Genomic DNA, 19547 nt, shown 5'->3' with positions numbered 1-19547 from the left:
CTTTATTGATCAAATTTGTGGGGCAGTAATAATAATAATGATGATGATGATGATAATAATAATAATTCATTTGTTAATACGTCGTACCTCCGACGCACTGATCACATATTCAGGTATGCAGAGTTTTTTTCCCCCTATTTTTTGAAGCTGTTATAGTAAAACATAATGTGGGACAGCAGAGCGCACAGACTGTTCTATTGTTCATTGTCAGATTAGACCTATTACTTCCAGATGGCATAAATCCAAGAACTAATATTCTGTGATTGAAATATGTATATGTATACACTATACAACAAGTGTTTCATGTGTATGTACTTGAATAGCATTGCATTGCAATAGCATGTTCATTATTTTGAAAAGTAATGACCGGAAGCGGTGTATATTTTATTTCGGTGTTCGAAACGATTCAGTTGTGCAGGGTTTGACAGTAGTCGCATCAGTTGCTTGCCTGGCTGTTATTCTGCCACCTGCTGACAGTCAGTCGCCGTTGTATCACTTGCCACCGTTCTAATGCGTACAGAGTAACTTTAAGTCAGCTTTACAACCAAACTGAAAACTTTAGGACTGGAATACAAACTACTTTGTGGTTGTTGCGCGTCTCAATGGACACTGTTCAGGTAGGTGCGTTAACTGAATAACGTTACCCAGGTTGACATGAGTTAGCGTTAGCATGTCGTTAGCAGTGTTTGGCTAACAAGGGCAGGGCCAGTTTAACCGCAAGGTGACAAACAGGTAACAATAGTTGTGTGGGTGCTAATGTGAACGTTAATTCGTTTACACTTGGCTAACTAACTAACGTTACGTGTGTGTACCTTTGTTCGTCCTATCTACAGAAATTGGTGTCTGGATTTTCTCTGGACCTGGGACCATTGAAAGAACCTCTAGGATTTATTCGTGTTCTAGAATGGGTAAGTAAAGTAAAAAAGTACTTAAAAATGTCTCTAAACTAGATACTTAACCACGTTAACGGTAGTTACAAGTTATCGTTATCTGTGTTCAGCCACCACCTACTCAGCATTCCTCTCATTTGATCCTCGTGATGTTGATATTTCCTAGTAGTCCATTCCACTAATTCAGCGTACCAGGCACCATGCAAGAGTCTGCAGTTTTGTTTGCAAGATATTCTAGTACATAGACTAAAGTGAAAAGGCTGGAAAAAAAACTTGAAAAAACTGTTGCAGGTTCCTCTGTCTCTGCTTAGTTCATTTGTAATTTTGGAGTCTTTGCTTTTGACCTGGTTCACTGAGTGAAATTATTAGATTAGATTTACAATGCATGTAGCTACTGATTTCCCAAGTGAAATTTTAACCTAAATGGGGATGTCAACCTTCTGCAAGAGCTGTAAACCCTTACACTCTTAACCATATTAAACTTGATAATGTTTAGCAGTGGACCAAACTGGAAGTTGAAACAATTACCATGAAATTCCCAGATATTGTGACTCCTGTATTGAAATAGTCCAGCTAAGATAATAGTTATTGCATAATTTCAGGCAGTTAAGCACTGCCACCCGGAACAGGAGTGTTGTTGATGCCATGTGTTGTTACAGAAAAACCCATTCAAAATAATGCAGATGATTATTTAAAGTGGGCAAAATTGAAAGCAGAGATATGAGTTGGCGCTCCCGTGAACCAGCTCTGTGGCTGTTGTGAGGAAGGCCAGCTGTTGAGAATCAAATATCTTGAGGATCAAATAGCTTGGGTATATGTGCTGCTGCTCAGTAGAACATGCTCTAAATATCACCACTGTGAGTATGCGATTGACTTCATAATGAGTAATCTGAATGGACTGTATACAAAAAACAGTTCAGGAATGCCCTCTCTTACAGGACTGCACCCTCTTATGTGACTGCCAATGCACAAAGGTCACTATACTTCTGGTTGATGCAGACTACTGTGCTAACTGCACTGTTACAGCAGGCAGTGCTGTGTGTCTTTAAGGCGTGGGCTTGTGGATCTATGTCCTGTTGATAATTAACATATGCATACAGCAGGTATTGCGCAATGCTCACTGTTAGTATTGGGTATCAAACCTCAATACATTAAATATCAACCAAATTGTGATTGAAGTGTATTATTTTTGTAGTTTTGCAGGAGTTTTTTTTTTTTTTTTTCAAGACCCATGAGAAGTCAGGCAATCAGAAAGGTTGTAAATAAGTCTACAGTTTAGCCAAATTATCTAAACCACTTAATTTGGAGGTAAAAGTAAAAGTGAGGGCAAACTGTTTTTCTTTGCAATGAGGGGAGTAATTTTTAGGTTACGCATAACGTCTGCGTCAGGGCCCTGCGCCTTTTTGTATATGACGCTTTTTAATTTGCCAGGCCTACAGTCTTCAGGTTTTTCTCCCTGGTCATAGGATTGTTTAAGTCTGAGCAAATTTGCAGCTGCCCTGGAAGCAGATAGTTCATTATACTGGGATCTTAGTAAAAGTAGCTTCTAATGTGCTCCTGTAGAACATTTCTGGAAAATGTCAGTTTGCTATTATAATTTATGATTTGGCCTCTGATATAAGCCTTAAAGGCTTCCCACCTGACACATGCAGACAATAGAGAGGTATTGACTTCAAAGTATAAGTCAATTTGTTCACCAAGAAATGAGTTGAAATTAGGATCTTGAAGCCACCTTGGTTGAAACCGCCATCTAGGTTGGTCACTCACCAATCGGACATCTGTATATAGAATTGAACACAGTGCGTGGTCAAATATTACTGTGTTATCATAGTAGCAGTCGCAATTTTAGACAAGGACGCTGAGACAAGAAAATAATCGATCTGAGAATAAGTCTGATGAGTACTAGAATAGCATGAGTACTCTTTGGAGTTAGGTTTAAGTTCCCTCCATTTATCCTTTAACTTCAACTCTGATAAAGTGGTGTAGTGTCTTTCCATATGGGATGAATATCACGCCATATCTCGAAACTGGCAAAAAAAAAAGCTTTGAAAGGTTAAAACTCAGTGTTTGAAAGCTAATAAAAAAAGGTTTTGCAAGATTGAAACTACGTTCTGGAGGCTTGCATAATGTTTGGCTGAAAAAAATTCAAATCTCTGCAAACATGATTTTGTATTTGAGTTTTCCTTCTTCACGACTGCAGCACTCCTTTTACAGTGTTTCTCCAACACATTTTCAGAGTTTTAAATTGGTCACTGTTTTCATCCTGTGCAATAATACATCTACCACCTTTATCTTCAATTATGTATTTGAAATGGAATTGATCTTGGAATTAGGAGGACAACTCGTCTTGCATGAGATGAGAAGGAAGTTGATAATACCTGTCCTGTCCACCTTTTCTTAACCTTAGTTATATCTTCAGCCATAAGATGACTTTCCTGGAGGAAAATTATTGAGCCCATTTGTTTTAATCTGTTTATCACCTGCTTTAATTTAGTAATTTTGTTGAGACCACAACAATTCCATCTTGTGCATTCCTCTCCCGCTTTATGAGACATAAACTAGCTATTTAAGACAGTTTAAGAGTGATATTGTTTCTTAATCTGTTACTCATCCTTACAGTTATACTTTTAAGCATACCACAGAGAAGAGATTTAAGAACTCACCTGTCCCTCAACCTGAACAAGCCCGGAACATGGGGGCATAATTGTCTCCTGATACCCCAGCCCAACGGGCTCCCCTCCGCCCATGTGTTGAAACTTTCCTACGGCTACTGACTGGTCCACACTCCTGGGGATCAGTCCTGTACTTCCGAATTCCTCTTAATCTAATTAAATAGTTTAACCATGTAAAGAAAAAAAAAAACAATTAACAAAAACTTCAATGTCTGAATATGAAGTTCACGTGGATCTTATGGCATATTCAAACGTCTGTGGGCACAAGCAAAAAAAAAAACACGCTTACCACCGGGCATTAAAATAGAATCATTAAACATTCACACACATATAAACAAAAATCTGATATTCACAGCAGCAGACATTTAGAGTTTTTAAACCTTGCTATATCATATTTCTCCAGGCAGTTCAAAAGTTCAGTTTGTCTGCGTCAGTCTCAAGGCTGAAATAGAATTTTTCCAGTGTGAGGCATTCTTATTATTCTAATGCTGGGAGAAATGTTTTGCCTCCCTCATCTACTGTAATGCTCTTGGAAGATGTTAATTATTGATAATTGATATTACTGAATGTCAAACTGGTTTGTATGCCACAGCCTGTAAACAGCATTAGCATTAGACAGTAACGGCAGTTTCTCACAGTGTCAGGTGGAGGGTGGTCTGGCTATTTTGTAAATATGACCTGCTGGGTCTGTTTTTGGTTCACTATCGCCATATGTCCACATGATGTGCTATATATAAATAAAGGTTGTTCTATAAAATGCTAAATTGCTATTGTCAGAACCTTGTGACTGGCTGCTCCTCTCTCTTATCTGTCCTGCCACTCCCTGATCAGGAGAGGTAGTGAGGAATGCTATAGCTAGTTTGTGAGAGGCTGTGTGGGACTCTGGACAGGGAACCCCGCCCTGTCTGCAGGGTTTATTTGGGGTGCTGGCAGATTGGCCTGGGTGGGTCAAACAGGGCTGAGATGAAAGTTGAGAAATGTTGACACCTGAAAGATGAAACCCATTCCTGAAAATCCTCAGTGGGTCTGAAGCTTGCTAAATATTGCACTCCATTTCTCTGTGTGTGTGTGTGTGTGTGTGTGTGTGTGTGTGTGTGTGTGTGTGTGTGTGTGTGTGTGTGTGTGTGTGTGTGTGTTTGTTGTTTATCTTGCTGTCTTGACTATACTACTGCAGCCTGCGGGCTGTTCATCTCAGTGCCTGGCCCTGTGCTTTGGCCCATACATACAACTGTTATGTAGTTGAAAAGGACCCTGATGATTTGGCAATGTGCTTTGTTGTGGGTGTAAGTGAACAAAGGACATTATTCTTGAGGAAAAAGTACGGAAGCAAGAATCACATGCCCTAATCGGAAGCTTTTCATTGGAGGAAGGATGTCCTGCAAGGGGGGAAAGGTGTGTGGAGGGGGGTGCCCTTTGTCAAACAGTGTTTCTAGGTACTGTAGTTGTTATTCATTCATACTTTACAAGACAGAAGACAGTTACTGCAACAACACCATCAATCTCCAATTTGGTTGCTTGTAATTAAGTTAAAGGATTACATGCCCTCCCTAGTTGGTAATTTTCCAACTAGGGATGTACCGACTGTGACATTTTGGGCCAATACTGATGTTTAAAATAACAATTTGGCCGATGCCGATACCTGTTGCCGGGTTTTGTGTTGTTGTTTATTTTGTTTTTTGTGATTTATTCCCCCTTTTGTGCCAGGGAAACAAAGAAATCTTTATTATAAAGTTATTCATCTTTGAATGAGCATAAATTCAATCAACTTTATGAAATAACCTTTAATATAAAGTTTTCACAGGAAATTTTTTTTGTTGAAAAATAACTGCTTCAAAAGCCTTTTTTAGCTATACAACAAATACAAATAACGCAAAATTGATGCAACACAACAGATAAACATCAGCCACTGCCATCTATGAATGTCATCCTATTTGCCAATATATCAGTCCATCCCTATTTCCAACCCTGGTGGCTGATCAAAAACTTTCAAAACACTTTGCATAATACATAATTTAGCGTATCACAGATATATTGACTCCTTGACAAGATGGCGGTGCGTGTAGATACGGGGGCCAGTAGTTCCCTCACGCTTCGCTACATTTTTGCCTTTATTACCGAAGCATGTACTACATATGACAGAAAAACACTTATCAACATCGGAAAAGGAAGTGCAGGGAATAAGTGCAGCAGACCATGGGACGTAAAAATTATTTATTTATTTATTTAAATACTAGCTTGATTTAGAGCTTTGGCTACCAAGGCTGGGTCAAATTTCTGACAATGTCAGAAATTTAGGATGAAATTCTCATAGTGGGACTGCTGCTCCGACTCGCATCTCACAACATGAATCCGCAGGCTTTAATCACACATTCTGACATTCCTCAAAACTGATATCATACAGGCTGACAGAGATTGCAACTAATATTTTATTAGACCATCTTACAACAAGCAATGAACCTACAAGGTCACTGTTATCACCTAGTGTATAGGGGCATTTATAAGACATCGTACAGCCACTGTAGGCCTACATTTAATTAGCATTAAACTGAATAACATTTAATACTATTTTATGTAAGCAGTATAACAATGTTAAGAAAACTCAGTTTGTAAGACCATTACATTTCCCCAAAAAGTAGCCTTGTGTATCCAGGCTTAATGAAACACTTCACATATTTTTCTTCCTACTTTCCACACATTAGTTACATGGGTGGCATGTCTATAATGCATAAGAATCAAACAAAAGCACACTGAACTAATAGCTCCCATCAATGCTTATTGTGCATTGTCAAATTTGACAATGCCTGACAAAGATCTCTGTTAGATTGAAACGTTAATAAATAAACATTGACGGGAGCTATTAGTTCACTGTACGGATCTTTTGTTTGATTTTTACCTTTTTTAGTTTGCTTTTTGATCCAGCACCTGTAAATGTTTTGGGGTTTTTTTTTTTTTTTTGGGGGGGGGGTTGGATGTGCGTACCACACCCTTTGTGTCTATAATGTGTGCCAGTGTTTGTATGACACAGAGCTGCTGTATGAAATCCCACTCTGCTGTTCCTAGTTTCTGTCTGTATTTTAGCACGTAATGTCTTGCCATTTTTTAAAATATGGTGAAACGGCAGCAGTCAGGATCTCAATGACGTTGTAGTCGAGTTGTAATCTGTTTACAGATATAGTACCTTTTTAACAAGGTTTTTCCTGGCTCAGAAAGGACCTCTGGATCTACCCAAGGGTGTAAAAGTTTTTAGGAGGGCTTGGTCCTAGTGTCACTAGGATTGTTTTCAGGGCTTAGGCTTATAAATCTTTTCGTACAATGGAGATTGCTAAATTTCTACACAGTGACCAGTGGAGTACTGCGCGGGCCTGAAATTTTTGGCCCAACCCTGCCCAATTCATTCAGGACTGAACCCAGTCCAGATACTACAGCTAACAACATTCAGCCCGACGTGAGTGTCCGCAGCATAGGTCGTTCATGCTGCTGGTGAAGAGAGGCTGTTTAAATCTTGTCCAAACCTTTCTGCTAAATTCATGGCCCACCTGAGATATTTGATTGAAACTGTTGCAAACTGGCTGTATTTTAACCCAAACCTGTTTTGCCAGTAAATTGATACTCCTGACTACTTTTTGTGCTGCACCGCACTTGACTCTCTGGCGACTCCGGAGTGGCATCAGTTTTTCTGCACAGTCAGTCCATGCTAAAGGTTAGAGGAAATGGTCTGGGTTCCCCTCTGCTTTCCATTCTTCCTGCTGGTGTCTGCTCTCTGTCAGCATAGTTGAAGATATCGGCTTGTTTTTCTCCCTTGAGAAGATTTTTTTTTTCTGACATTCTTGTGCAATATGAAAAACAACTTTTGCAGAGTAAAATATCCATTCACAGTATTCAGTTAATGTATAAAGAAAAATGTAAATCTTATTTATGTTTTGTTTTGTCCAAGTTTAGTGTGGTCTTCTCAGTGCTGCATTTTAGGTATGTTACACTTACAGCAGTATACTTGTCATTCACCTGACACACATAGGACAAAGCAAAGTTCCTGCCAGAAATGAATCGTCTTAAATTTTGGTTTGTGGGTTTCTTAACCTTTAAGCACGTTTTATTAAGCCAGGCAAGTTTATTTGTATAGCTCCTTTCGAACACAGCGGCAATTCCAAGTATTTTACGTAAGGCAAAGGAATGCATTAGAATAACACGAAAAAATTCAAAGAGAAAAAAGGAAATTAAACCTGCAAGAAGCGTTGAACAGGGCCTTGCACCACCCGCACATTGGGGTGTGCCCCAGTGCCGTTGCTAGAGGTCGCTTGACGCGGCTCTGAATTTTCATGTGTTTTTTGGATGCTGCACGGAGCAGTTGAAGACCACTTCCTGTGTCCACTACATGGAGCTAGAGAACACCCACTAATTTTATGTTACGTTTCAGTATGTCAAGTGTAGACCACACTGTGAAAATGTCATGTAAATCAAATGATGATTGTCACACAAGGCTTACTTCCTGTTGCCAGTAGGTGGCACAATGACTATAACTCCTAATTGGCATGTAGATGTCCTCAGGCTGGGACTCTTATCAAACATGTGAAATTTGGGACAGATTGGACAGTTTACACTCAAGTTACAACACTTTCCTATTTCATGGCGAGTAATGAGCCATCATGGCAACAGCGTTTGATGAAAACTCACAAGCTTCACTATTTAGCATACAACTTTGCTGACCACATATGAGGTGGATCTAGTTAACCTGCTAGGAGTCATTTGTAAGTTTATTGGGCCTGTATCTTCCTGTTGCCAGTAGGTGGCACTACGACTATAACTCCTAATTCGCATGTAGATGTCCTCAGGCCGGGACTCTTATCATCAAACATGTGAAATTTGGTAAAGATCTGACAATGTGGAGTGGAGGTAGCACAGTTACTTTTTTACACGCGGTTCAACAAAAACAAAAGATTGCACAGTCCAAATTTGAAGTCTATCTGATTAATTCTCTAGGAGGAGTTTGTTAAAGTACGATAATAATAGCGAAAAATGCCCAACAATTGCACAGTAAATTCAAAATGGCTGGCTTCCTAACTAGATGATACATCTGCCTCCCAAATTTCGTACATCTAGGTGAAACAGTGAGGGCTACTTCGTTAAAGGCTAACTTCCTGTTGCCAGTAGGTGGCACTATGACTGAATATTGGCAGGTAGATTTCTTCAGGCCGGGACTCTTATCAAACATGTGAAGTTTGGGGCAGATTTGACCATGTACACTGAAGTTACAACAACTTCCTGTGTCATGGCGAAATATCATAATTCGACGCCACACCATGGACACGCCGCTCAACGAAAATTCAAGCTTTGAACAACTTTTCATCGCGAAGGTCTTAAGATTGCACTGAAGTCGACCTGATGAATTTTCTAGGAGAAGTTCATTAAAGTACAGAGCCTGTAAATGGCAAAAAAATCCCCTGAAATTGCATATTCATATTCACTTCCTGTTGTGTTTAAGGTATGGCTCCTCAAGGCTTTTTTGTATGTCTTGGGGTGATAAATCTACCACCCAAATTTTGTACATCTAGGTGAAAGGTACCATAGGAGCAGTTGTTTTTTTTGTTTTTTTTAAAGTTATGTGAGTTTTTGAGCACCTTTAGCCCCTCAAAAATGCGATTCATTCGGTAGAAAAATAATAGTTCCCTTGAAATACAATAGGGTCCTTGCAGCGGACTAATTATAGTAGATTAAAATACACACAAAAAATAACTGACAATACAGTTTTTGTGCAGTTATGGCGCACATTTAATAAAGGTGCAGTAGTGACAACTTGAACTAGAGGAAATTAATCAGTCAAAAGCATAGGTTTGGTTCTGACTCAGGGTACTACCAGCAGACAATAATGGAGCTCTATGGCACAGATGAAGAAGTTATATCAGGCTTTGGATACACACACAATACTTGTTAGTAGTAAATATTCATTGTTGGTTTGGGTCTGCACATGGCATAAGAAAAATGTAGAAAATCACTAGCCCTAACCTTTAAGAAGCTCCATAAGACTACCAGTATAATATTAATTCTTCAGTAAAAATGGAATCAAATTATATGATATCCATCAAATCAGATGTTGACAACATCATGGGAGACATGTCTTTTTTTATAGAAGGCCCAGTATAAATTTGTCTAATGCTACCTGGGAACATGCAGTAGCCCATTAGACACAAATGCTGTATTCTCAGTCTTCTCTTAGTTGCAGAATATGACATTTGACATGTAAACTGTGAAAATGATGGCTTTTTGTAAGAGCTGGACTGGTTGAAGCTTAATGTTTGGTTTGTCAGCTTCATGTCAAAGGGTTGGCCATTTTTGCTTTCAGCTCTCTGAGTGGGAGGGAAGGAGGCAGTTTCCTGTGTGGAAAAAGGATGTAACAACTGCAGGGAGGCAAGTGAAGTTAGTTCAGAAGGTGAAAAAAAATCACATCTGTTACTTACGGGGAGGGTAGGGGGTCCATGGTATCAATTTTATATTGCCTTACTGTAAATGTAGAAGCTTACCTCTGATCCTAAAAGGTAGTACAATTTGAAAGTGTCTTAATTTAATTTTTACAAATATGAGGACAAACTTTTATACAGATTTTATTTTATTTATTTAGATAGCTTGAGACACCTGTCAGTCAAACAAACTTGCCTCTCTTTAAAACCTCTTACCCTCGCATATTTCTCTGCCTCTGCAGGTCTTCACCATTTTTGCCTTTGCCACCACTGGAGGTTACTCTGGGACGTCCCACTTTACAGTCACATGCACAGGATCCCAGGAAGTGCAGGATGTAAAGCCTGTGTTTGGCTACCCATTCAGGTACTGTAGAACACTAGAGAGCTCCCAGTCATAATAGCCGTTGCTGTTTATCTCTTATTGAAGCCATAGCCACATTACGGCAAATACATTTTGAAATGCAGTTAACGTTTGAAACAGGATTTTCAGATAGTTTTCTTAAAGTTTGCTACCCACTCCAAAACGCTAGGACAAAAACTTGTTAGATCTTTCTCCTCTTTCAGTTGGCAGACAAGACAATTGTGGGTTACTGCCATCATCGTCGCAGCAGGTTATAATAATGATGTTCCACTGACATGTTTATGTTGTCAGATGACTGCAGAAGCATAAAATAATGATTTGATTGCAGGTCTGAATGCTACCGGGTTACAAGTGCAAAAAGTAATGTTGGTCGCATTTAGATCCACTCTCAAATTGGACAGAATATCTTTTAAATAGCAATATACTGTATAAATGTGGCAAATGTATGCAAAACCATATCCATTGTTTTACGTGCTCTGTTCCAATAATAGAATTAAATCAGACAAGTATTATTACTTATGAAAAAATATTTCAGTCACTCTTTTTACAGCTTGCTATGAATTTGGACAACACAGTTTTGTGAAATCATAACATGATATGATCATATCACTGCCATATAATTCCATTGAAAGTCAATGAATACTGTTAGTCAAAGCGGTGATCGCACTCGACGGCAGCAGGAAATGGTGTCAGCATTAAATTTATCAAAAGTTTAGCTGGCGGGCATTCTGCAGGAATAGAGTGAACGGAGCTGAGAGCATCTGAGTGGTTAGCAGAAACAAAGGTGAAGAAACAGGACATGCATGGCACTGCTCTGTGCCATTTGGAGTTGAGTTTTTGCACAGGAACATCTGGGGAAAGCAGGTGTAGAATCTGTTCAGCTGTTCATCAGACACATATGGAGGGAGTGAGGTCAAAACTGAGTTAGTGAGAGAAAAATGGTGAAGACCTAATACAATAGTTCAGACAATGCCAATACTGACAGTGACAGCAGCAAATAAAAAAAAATTGATTATAATGTTACTGTACATTAGATCTGTGTTCAGCACCGTTTTAAACCAGAGTTTTACTTCTCGTTATCATGTAGTGCAGTGTGATAGTTAGACAATTACACAAGGGAATGTTTGTTACCTAAACAGATGTGATATTCTGATATCAGGAAAAAGGTCTCCTGTTTATCGTGATAGTTTAATAATTTTAAGAAATAATTGGAAGAAAATGTCAAATCCCAATCCCTGTGAAATTTCTTTATGATGGAGTTGATCTACGACCATGCAGATGAATTGAAGGTTCTATTTAGTTTATCATTGTAAAATCTTACAAGTCTTGCTTAATCCTTGCATATTTTCTCTTCTTGCCTTCCTTGGATAGAAGCGTAACCCAGGTGAGTGCTTGTTTTCTCTGAAATCACAGAAGAGTAAAAACGAGTCATCAGAGCGAATGTTGAAAGTGCCTTCTCCCTCTCCACCTCCCATCAGGTTGTCAGCGAACCCATATAAGATACCGTCATGTAACAGCAGTCCATCCAATGAGACCTACCTGCAGGGCGACTTCTCCTCCTCGGCAGAGTTCTTTGTGTGTGTCGGTGTGTTTGGGTTCCTTTATTGCACCGCCACACTGATCCTCTATCTGGGCTACCAGCATGTCTACCGCCAGACCACCCGCGGCCCCATCATAGTGAGTACACATCCTCTGGTCAGCAAGAAGATGTCTTCATACTTACTAACCCCCTTCACACTCAGTGAAATGCGATCCAAGAAGTCCAGTTGGGATGGGTACAGATCCATGAATTTTAAGGTTTCTCAGATGGCAAAACTCTGCACAGCGGTTTATGAGTATGGGGACATTTGGGGTTCACCCCTTTTACGTTAATTTGACGGCAATTGCTGATCTCATGTCTGAATAAACATCCTGCTCACTTTTATGTAAAAGTCAAGACCGCAATCTTCACAAGGTCAGACCTAGTAAAATTTCTGTAACATGACACAAGTCTCTCTCTCTCTGTCTCTCTAGCTAGGCAGGTTGTGGGTAAGCTTAGCTAGGTTGTGGGTTAGCAAACTGTCCTTATAGTTGCTGCTGCGAAGCTAACAGCCAGAGAGGACGAGACGTTTCCCAGAGCCAGCACAGCAGCTCCAGACAGCGATACTCACAACTCTCCTGCTACTATAGCTAACATCACAACAACAGCAGATCTTGGCAAACTAGAAAGTAAGCTGAATGTCCGTGGGCAAGTCATTTAACGTTACCTGACTCAAATCATGGCTGGAACAGTGTTGTGTGGCTCAGTCCAAGCCACTTTGTTTATTTCCCATTTACAGAGCCAGGGCTGTGTAAACACTGTTTTTTTTTTTTTTTTATTTAATTACATTTTTTTCAGCGCACACACTGAATGGACAACTAGCAGACTGTGAAGAGATATTCGCTGAATTTGACAAAAAGACGTCTATTGGTTTAGAATCGAATACCCCACCTTTTAATGTGAGCATTTTGTTAGTATTCAAACAGTTCGGCAAGGACTGCCCCCTTTACATTCAGTGGTTCACATCATCTGTCACAGAGCCCCAGTGAATCATCATTTTGTCAATTTGTCAAATGTTTTTTTTTTTTTTTAAATTCTCCTTGCATTATTGTCCACAGAACAACTCAAAAACTTGAGCTGACAACACATGAGCATTAAGACTTCCTTAAAAACTTTAAAGGTTTGGATGCACTTTGAGGATGTTATAGATAGCATATGCAGAATTCTTTCCAAAGCCAACTATAGTTGTTTTTAATAAAAAAAATATTCTACCTTCCAGGCAGCCACTGATTTGTATTCTTTTTCAAAATTAACTTTTTTTATAGATGGGTAATCTATCACAGTGATGGCAAGAGCATGTCTTGTTTTTTGTTTTTGTCACAACAATATTGTTGTGAGGTAAATAGAAGTTACATGGCTATAACTCCTGTTCTATGAGTATGTGCTTAGCCCTCTGACGGGCTTTGCTGAGGCAGAGCCTCAAAGGGGTGACTATTAGGGAAAAGGGTGGAGTACATTTTAATTAGGGTGAAGCAGAGACTATTTTAATGACTCCTCCTTGATGATGTGTTGGTTTGCTTGTGGAAAATAAGCAAAAAGTCATCAATTTAAAATTTGTGCTGTGCTTTGGAAAATATCCCTGCTATTTTGTCATTCTTCACTTTGATATGGCCCTAATTTAATTTTACAATATCTCTACTTCACTGAGATCTCATACTTTATATCTCATGCAGAAAGACAGTGACAGTGCATAGAAAATAATCTAGAGGAAACCATAAAAAAAATTCAAATTTGCTTTAAGAGGTAGAGGTCTTCACGGGTCCAAAAATTCATGTCAGAACCCAAAAAGACCTGGAAATGAAGTACGTGGAACCGAACCGGACTATTATTTGAAAGTTGGGGCCCGGACCCATGCAGAACTGAGAAATGCCGGACCCGAACCTGGCCGAGACACAAAGACCCAATCGGCACCGATTTCACAGCTGATTGCTATTAAAAAGTTAACGTTAATTTACAAGATGTCAAAACAAAACTTTGTGTCTTACCTAATGTAACGTTAGTAGCCTCCTCCCCTGTGCCTGGCCGTGCTTATAATCCATCCTCCTTGCCAAGAAATTTGGTTAAATACATCCAGGTTTTCTGTTATTCCTCTCTTGCTGATTGAAACAGCATGGCTAATCCACTCGTTATATCAGTTTAAAAGTCCACCTGCTGTCGCGGTGATGGATGACAAACGTGACTTGTTTCGAATCAGCTTTGCAGATTTGTTGCATCTAGCATTATAAAGATAACTTCAACTATAAAAACGACTGCTCGTTTGTTGCCACGGCTGCTAACGTTAGCATGGCTAATTTGCTGTCATCTGTGCTCTCCGAGACGAGTCTGGCCTGCTTTCTGGCCCTTCACCTCCTGAGCAGGGGCACTCGCTCGCGCAGGTCATTTGGTACCACCTTGTGGCCACAGATGTTCTTTGCAGTTTGCTTACAGTTGCTGTTGCACTATTCAATTAAATTTTATTTACATAATGCCAATTCATAACAGAAGTTATCTGCACTTTTCCTATAGAGCAGGTCTAGACTGTAGTCTTTAGAATATTACTTACAGCGACCCAACAAACCCCACCATGAGCATGCACTTGGCGACAGTGGCAAGGAAAAACTTTGAGGGGGAGATCAAGACCCATAATGTTAGACAGAGAGAGGGGGGGGTTGGTCAAGACCCGTAATGTTAAACAGACCCGGACCCAGTTGACCGTATAAAACGTGGATCTGAACCCGTACAGGTCTCGGGTCAGTTGAAGTTTGATTGTGAAATGATTAATTATATGATTAATTTTGAATTATTATTGGAGCCTGCACATGGATGAAGGCACTAGCCAAAACATCAGTGCATGTTACTCTTTTGAATTCAAAATGAAAAAATACACAGCAAATAACAACTCTTAAAGCTTTGAACTGGATTTTTGTTCTTGGAGTGAGCGTATCCTCATTTTATATAGTAAATAACAGCAACTAAGAACCTTCTGAATACTCATGTGATAATAATGTGTATGTAAACATGCTCAGTGTTTACTGTGTACTCCTTGCCAGGACCTGGTGGTGACCGCTGCCTTTGCCTTCCTGTGGCTTGTGTCCTCCTCAGCCTGGGGCAAAGGCCTGACTGATGTCAAATGGGCCACTAACCCCGAACACCTAGTGGAGTCATGCAAGGACATCTGTCACCCAGCAGAGTTTCCTTCCATGGGCCGCCTCAATGCCTCTGTGGTAAGTCATGGTAAAAAAAAGTGCAGCAGCTGCAGACCTCTTTACCTCCTTTTAAGAGACTCAACATGTGGCCATATTGGTCCTATGGAGGAAACAGTATTTTAATTAACGTTCATATCCTTAGGAGACTAATCCTATCTGCTCCAGTATTTAGGAAGGCTGCAGAGATGTCCTCAAGCTAGTGTGGAAAAACAGGGCACACATGCTTGCACATTCCACTAAATTGTAAATAACAACCATATCTTCAAATATATATTGATCAGTTTCAAACATTGTGGGACCAATTTTGTCCTAGATAGAATCACTCCATTCACACAACAGTTCTAAACAAGGACACTGAGCTACAACAGAGATTGTATTTACTTCCCTTTGTTTATTCCACCTCAAAGCCACAAAGCTATACATATTCAATAATTTTCCTTAAAATATTATGCAAATTGGTAGCTTTCTTGCTTTAGACTGTGTTGTATCACATATAATATCATCAATCATAGTTCATCATTTGGGGGTGGGTATTTATGTATTTGAAAATATTAACACATTAGCCGATTTATAGTAGGTTATTTCTTATTTCACCATTTTAATTCTACTTAATTCTTCACCTTATTTTAGTGTTTACTCACAGCTACTTTAATACTTTACTTGTCAGTAGACCGTACAGGAGGAGGTAGAGCAAGGGGAGATTGTCCACTAGTTAATCGATCGCAGATGACGTCATTCTCTCTGACGGATAAAAAACAAAAAACAATGCCGAAATGGGTCGCCAGTTATACCTGATGAAATACCAGATGAAATTTACATTTGTTTATAGGTAATTGTTTCAATTTAGGAAAGAATATATTCTTAGCCTTTACCTCTGCATATGGAGCTTTACATAAACCTGAAAGTAATGTTACTTTCTGTATTCTGTATTATTTCTCCTGCATTGAATTGTATAGATCGCCTCTTGGTCTTTAAGAATCCACAGCATAACAGCTAAAAGAAATCCAAAGGACATCATTAATTTCATTTTATTGTTATTTTACAGTTGCACTAAAACATAGTGTCAACTTGTGTTCCTTGACGATGGTGTGTGTAGGATGCTTCATAAATAAATGTCTCACCCATACCCAAGAGAATATACACTACATCTGTCTAAACACTATTTTTGTCCAATAGCAGACAGCATTTTGAGCTGATTATCAAATGTTGGTATTTTTCCATATTCACTACACTACTAACTGCCCCTGTGAACAAACATTTCTGATGTCCACCTTTCAGCCAGCATGCTCCATACAGTGATGAGTGGCACAGTACAGCCATTGCCATCTGGTTCAAAATAAAACGGACATTCCCTTCCCTTCCCATTGCTGGGATTGCTTCACTATTTGCTGCAGCAGTGTAGAGTTACTTTGTAATATTAAAATTTACTCTTGCAGTAGCATTTTTATTTTCCATTTTTGGATGCACTATTTGAGTCAAAATATATGTGTAAATGCAATAATTGTTCGAATTTTCATGTCCTAGTATATACATTTATTGACATTAATGTAAGTGTTGATGAATAGCCTTACTTTAAGGTCACCAATATTCAAATTTCAGTGTGCTTACTACAAAACACTATAGTGTGTTTTACAGGAGTAGTGGTGTTGAGTAGTGTATGACTCCACCACAAACTGAACACTGTCAGCTTTAAAAGTACACAATAAACATTATTTGTTGTCACTAATCATCTCATCTGTTTTCCTGTCTTCCTACAGATTTTTGGTTTTTTGAATTTGATCCTGTGGGCAGGTAACGTCTGGTTCATTTACAAGGAGACCCCTTTCCACAAGGATCCCAACCCACCGACCACCATGGAGGAAGGAGGGGCCCCTGGGCCCTAGCCACATCACTGAGGGTCCTCAAGCATATATAGCCCTGTACCCACAGCAGAAATGCTTTGTGCCTAACACTGGTCTCTGATGTTAACCCGCAGAAATGGAAAAAAAGGAAGGCAATTGTCCTAAATACCCCCCTATAGCCCCCAAAACTTGTCAGAGCTATTTTTTAGTTACAGGTCTTTAGCTCAAGTTAACCCAGTGCCCAATGACTGAGCAACACTATGTTCTTATTTTTTGTCAATTCCTGTGTGCCTTGAAAACACTAAGTGCAAATACAAACAAAAATGCGAACACTTACACTACAATAGGAGTTAAAACCTAAAACTGTATGTATTTGGTCTTCAGAACAGCAGGCCTGCAGTGTATTTGCTTCCACATTAGCCCATTTCCCTCCCTTGATGTCTGCCCTTCAGGGAGCACATGAAGTTGTGATGTAGAAGTTGAAATCAAATCGCCCTCACAACCAAAGAAAGCAAGCTGTCATAAGAAACAACATCCACAAACAAACTTTTTAGGTGGGAGCAAATGCACACCTGGGGTTCTCTCTTGAGCAGGAGTCTAGTAAGGGCCTGCTCTTCTTCCATCATCTGTAAGAGGAAGTGCTACAGTACAGATTCCAAGTATTTTAATTCTCAACATGTCAGTCACTTCAATTTCAATAGATCAGTCGTAGCCTGAAGGTCAAAATATGTTAAATGCTCCTTTTCCTCCAGTTAAAGCAACGACTGATACCAGCTGATACCTGAACTCTGCCTCTGAGGCACCAGACCATCTAATGATTAAATTAACAGCCATGCCATCCCCCCCCCCCACCAATGTTCTAATCTGCCACACACATTCAAATATACTTCATAACCACATGGATGTTGCACTTTCAACACACTGATTTTCTAACTGTTGATGGCAAAAAGAATACACACTGCAAGTAAAAAATAACACCACAATCTACTGCACTTCTCTGTACTTCAAGTGTCATTTTCAGTGATGTTTCAGGTTGTGATAGCGTTTGCCACAGTCTTTTTATTTTTATTTTCAGCCTGTATCCAGAACAAGGCAAGCTCTCTACATGTTTAACCCACTAGCTGTTGTACATAACTTTACAGTGGAAGGGACTGATAGGCCAAACTGTGTTTAGTTCCTGTTTGTTCAAAAGGTTACATTTACACTACTCAATAACACTAAGACTTGTCCTTGTTTGAACTATCTTTTGCAAAAGATAGACTTGCAGTGACATTATTTATATACAGTTCATATGTATTTTTATCTACATTTAATTGGTCCATTGCATATTTTTAAAACCAATGTTGGGTTTCTGTTTGACACTTTTCCCATTGGGAAATACAGTGTGCAGCTTGTCTTTGATTTTTTTTTTTTTTTATTATTATTTTTTTATTTTTTTTATTTTGTAATGTCAGATTTGCTGTTAAATTTGTTCTACCACTGAGGCTTAATCTTGTGATGATAAATAGTTCAGGTAACAAAAGGGTCTAAATGTTGTTGCCAGATTGATGGAATCCTGCTGTATTTCTTTATGCCTCCTGCTCATCTTCTGCCCTACATGCAACTTAACAGCCAATGCCATACATTAGAACGTTTTGTATTGAATTGTATTGTATTGTTCTGAGTCACTGTTGATGACTATTTCTCAACACATTGACAATTTGCATTGCACTAAGGGATCTAATGATCTCTATGAAGTAACTGTTTTGATTTGCGTAATTGGGCCATCTGTGCAGCTGTTTTATTTCATTGCCGTAGCCTCTGTAAGGAATAAGTGAGGGGCTGTTTGAGTCACTATGAGTAAAGTAATATATTTTCCACATCATAGTGAAATTAGACACATATTTAGTGAGATCAATTTTAAAAGGTAAATCTTAGTTAATTAGAGCACAGTGATATGTGGGATGTTTATGTAATGAATTATTGACATTGGACTTTATGTATTTTATGCCTTGTTTGTGCAAAAGGAAACAATGGTTTAACTGTATTGACATGTGTAAAACATGAGAGCTGCAACTGCTGGATTCTGTCTCCTTTCTTAACATTTCAAAATGAGTTTATAAGTTGGTACATCTTTACTTGTTCACAACCCACCCTCATGGTTTACAGACATTTAAAACCACTATGGGCAGAATTTGTATGTGATTGTAGCATCTGTCATATTAGCCTGATAGCATGTGTTTTTTGTAGAAATGAAACAATCGTACTTAAAATTGATGCAGTCTACATACAGTGGTGTGAAACAGTGTTTGCCCCCTTCCTGATTTCTTGTTTTTTATTTTTGCATGTTTGTCACACTTAAATGTTTCAGATCATCAAACAAATTTTAAACTATTAAATATCACTATTTCACACAGGGCCATGTAGGTTTGGATTTTGTTTTCCCTTAATAATAACAACCTTCATTTAAAAACTGCATTTTGTGTTTATTTGTGCTGTCTTTGACTAATATTTAAATTAGTTTGATGATCTGAAACATTTAAGTGTGACAGACATGCAAAAAAATAAGAAATCAGGAAGGGGGCAAA

General features: G+C 39.0%; 1 protein-coding gene across 1 annotated transcript; it reads left to right on the top strand.

Moving 5' to 3' along the window:
- The first annotated feature begins 396 nt into the window (after nucleotides 1-396).
- sypl2a (synaptophysin-like 2a) lies at nucleotides 397-19043 on the top strand. Its single transcript, XM_044212772.1, has 6 exons — nucleotides 397-617; nucleotides 834-908; nucleotides 10257-10378; nucleotides 11854-12052; nucleotides 14984-15157; nucleotides 16897-19043. Exons 1-6 carry the CDS (start codon nucleotides 603-605, stop codon nucleotides 17020-17022), a joined length of 711 nt encoding a protein of 236 aa, XP_044068707.1. The 5' UTR covers nucleotides 397-602; the 3' UTR covers nucleotides 17023-19043.
- The last annotated feature ends 504 nt before the right edge of the window (nucleotides 19044-19547 follow it).

This window comes from Siniperca chuatsi, linkage group LG2 (assembly GCF_020085105.1).
Source record: "Siniperca chuatsi isolate FFG_IHB_CAS linkage group LG2, ASM2008510v1, whole genome shotgun sequence".
NCBI classification, from domain to species: Eukaryota; Metazoa; Chordata; class Actinopteri; order Centrarchiformes; family Sinipercidae; genus Siniperca; species Siniperca chuatsi.
The sequence above is the reverse complement of the archived record's forward strand: the minus strand, read 5'-3'. Positions and strand labels throughout refer to the sequence as shown.